This window comes from Trypanosoma conorhini, assembly GCF_003719485.1.
Source record: "Trypanosoma conorhini strain 025E chromosome Unknown Tco_14.4_contig_00993, whole genome shotgun sequence".
In the NCBI taxonomy this organism is placed as follows: Eukaryota; Euglenozoa; class Kinetoplastea; order Trypanosomatida; family Trypanosomatidae; genus Trypanosoma; species Trypanosoma conorhini.
In genome coordinates this window covers 2,814-5,301 of record NW_021705030.1, presented here as the reverse complement: position 1 = coordinate 5,301, position 2,488 = coordinate 2,814, and the positions used below count along the sequence as shown (strand labels likewise).

The 2,488-nt window shown below is 54.2% G+C and overlaps 3 protein-coding genes across 3 annotated transcripts; all 3 read left to right on the top strand.

The window, feature by feature from the left end:
* On the top strand, positions 1–654 carry Tco025E_09144 (uncharacterized protein; the record flags this gene model as incomplete). Its single annotated transcript, XM_029375970.1, has 1 exon — positions 1–654. A coding segment is annotated over one exon (654 nt), but the record flags the coding sequence as incomplete, so codon positions are not given.
* A 436-nt stretch (positions 655–1,090) lies between these two features.
* Tco025E_09143 (DNA-directed RNA polymerase subunit) lies at positions 1,091–1,525 on the top strand (the record flags this gene model as incomplete). Its single annotated transcript, XM_029375969.1, has 1 exon — positions 1,091–1,525. One exon carries the CDS (start codon positions 1,091–1,093, stop codon positions 1,523–1,525), a length of 435 nt encoding a protein of 144 aa, XP_029224070.1.
* Positions 1,526–1,731: 206 nt separating this feature from the next.
* On the top strand, positions 1,732–2,280 carry Tco025E_09142 (uncharacterized protein; the record flags this gene model as incomplete). The annotated part of the gene is made up of 1 exon (XM_029375968.1): positions 1,732–2,280. One exon carries the CDS (start codon positions 1,732–1,734, stop codon positions 2,278–2,280), a length of 549 nt encoding a protein of 182 aa, XP_029224069.1.
* Positions 2,281–2,488: the final 208 nt, after the last annotated feature.

Here is a 2,488-nt window from a genome sequence, read left to right as displayed (position 1 = left end):
GCACCGAAGGAGAGCGGGCGCCAGTGCTTCTCTCTCCCCCCTCCTGCTCTCCTTGTCTCCGTTGCAAGCGCAAGGCAAGAAGTAGGCTCTCCCACACTCGCCAAAAAGGACTCATGTTTTGTTTACGCGTACTGGTGTTGGTTTTTGGCTATATTGGCCACCGCCTGTGCTGTGTGTGCCAACATCTTCCCTGTCTTCCAGAAGGAGAACGAGCTTGTGACGACGAAGCAGACGCTATGGTACAATGAGGTGATCTTGCCCGATGGCAATGAGACCGAGCAGAAGGTGAGTAAGAGCTTGTGCGGGCAGTACAAGCTGTTTTTCCAGGTCTCCGAGGGCACCGCTGTGGGTGCAGCTGGTGTTGGCCTTATCGTTGTGGGCATTGCCGTGACTCAACTGTTTCTTCACGAGAGAATATGTTGTTTTATTTACGGCGTGTCGCTCTTGATTGACCTTGCGTTTGCGGCGTCTGGGGTGTGTGTGGCCCTTCTTGTGTATGGATATATGAAGGGCTACTGCCAGGATGACACTGCGCTGTCACCCCTGTACGCTCCCTTCAAGGACCAGGACTACAAATTCGCGGAGTCCTTCTACCTCATCTGCGTCGCCTGTGCTCTCTTTCTCATCTCTGGTTTCTTCCATTGCTGCGCCTAGGAGTAGAAAGCGTCAGCACTGAACGCGGCCTTTAAATACTCCCCTTCTGTGCTATTCGGCGGACATAGGCTTTTTCAGTAACTTGCCGCTTGTTTCTCACAGGAAACATGTAGAAAAGGGAAGTTTATTTTGCCTGTAGAGGTTTTCTTTGTTTTGCCTTCCCTCCATTATTTGTTTTTGTGTCCACCCGTTAATGTATTTGCTGCAATGCAGAAATGAGATTGTTTTATTTTTTTTTCCTTCTGAAGCCACCGTCTGGTATTGTGTTTGCTAATTTGTCTACTTCGTGTACCACAGCACACCGCTGGCTGTTCCCCTCGGCCTGTGGTGCTCTGGGCGTCTTGTGCGAAGTGCACAGGCGCTTGTGGCTGGCGTGTTGCCTGCTTTCCTTTGCTCCGTGCAGTTTTCTTGCTGGGCCGCGATTGAAGGAAGGGGGATGTCTGACCGCGACGAGGACGACGACCGGCTGAGTCTCAATTTCGGTGAGGAGCAGGAGGAGAGCGCCCCGCGCAGCGACGACGAGCAGAGCGAGGGCGAGGGCGCGGACGTTGTCCTATCTGGGAAGGCGGCAGGCGGTTCCGCCGTACGACGAGACGACAAGGATCGCGTGACCGCGCCGGTTCTGACGAAGTACGAGCGTGCCCGTATCCTTGGCACACGGGCGCTGCAGATTAGCATGAACGCGCCGGTGCTGGTGGCTTTGGAGGGCGAGACCGACCCGCTCACCATCGCACAGAAGGAGCTCCGCGAGGGCGTCATACCGCTCATCATACGGCGCGTGTTGCCTGACAACACGTATGAGGACTGGCGAATAAGCGAGCTGGACATCGACTTCGACCGTCCCGCGGACGAGCGATACACAAACATCTGACTTATAAGTCGGCGCTGCCCTTTTGTGATCGCAGCGCACACAGGCGCACACGTGCAGCTGGCAGCGTTTCCTCGCAGTGGGTGACTCTTCGCTGCACCGAAGGAGAGCGGGCGCCAGTGCTTCTCTCTCTCCCCTCCTGCTCTCCGTGTCTCCGTTGCAAGCGCAAGGCAAGAAGTAGGCTCTCCCACACTCGCCAAAAAGGACTCATGTGCTGCTGTCCCTGTTTCCGTGTACTGGTGTTGGTTTTGGCTATATTGGCCACCGCCTGTGCTGTGTGTGCCAACATCTTCCCTGTCTTCCAGAAGGAGAACGAGCTTGTGACGATGAAGCAGACGCTATGGTACAATGAGGTGATCTTGCCCGATGGCAATGAGACCGAGCAGAAGGTGAGTAAGAGCTTGTGCGGGCAGTACAAGCTGTTTTTCCGGGTCTCCGAGGGCACCGCTGTGGGTGCAATTGGTGTTGGCCTCATCGTGGTGTTACTTACCGTTATTCAGATGATCTGCAGGGTGTTGTCTTGCTGCTTGGGGTGTTTCACGTCGCTCTTGATTTTTCTTGCGTTTGCGGCGTCTGGGGTGTGCGTGGCCCTTCTTGTGTATGGATATATGAAGGGCTACTGCCAGGATGACACTGCGCTGTCGCCCCTGTACGCTCCCTTCAAGGACCAGGACTACAAATTCGCGGAGTCCTTCTACCTCATCTGCGTCGCCTGTGCTCTCTTTCTCATCTCCTATTTCTTCCAGTGTTGTGCCTAGGTCAAGTTGCCTTTTTATGGGAACAAAAACAATTTTCTTTTGTTGCTAATGTTTATCTTTCCGTTCCTTTTCTGCTTATGTGCGAGTCTCCCAAATTGGGTGCCTGTTAATGATGATGAACTCTGTCAATGGGCTTCCCTCTCTCTTCCTGCCGGTGCTACCTAGCATTGATGACTCTTCGCTGCACCGAAGGAGAGCGGGCGCCAGT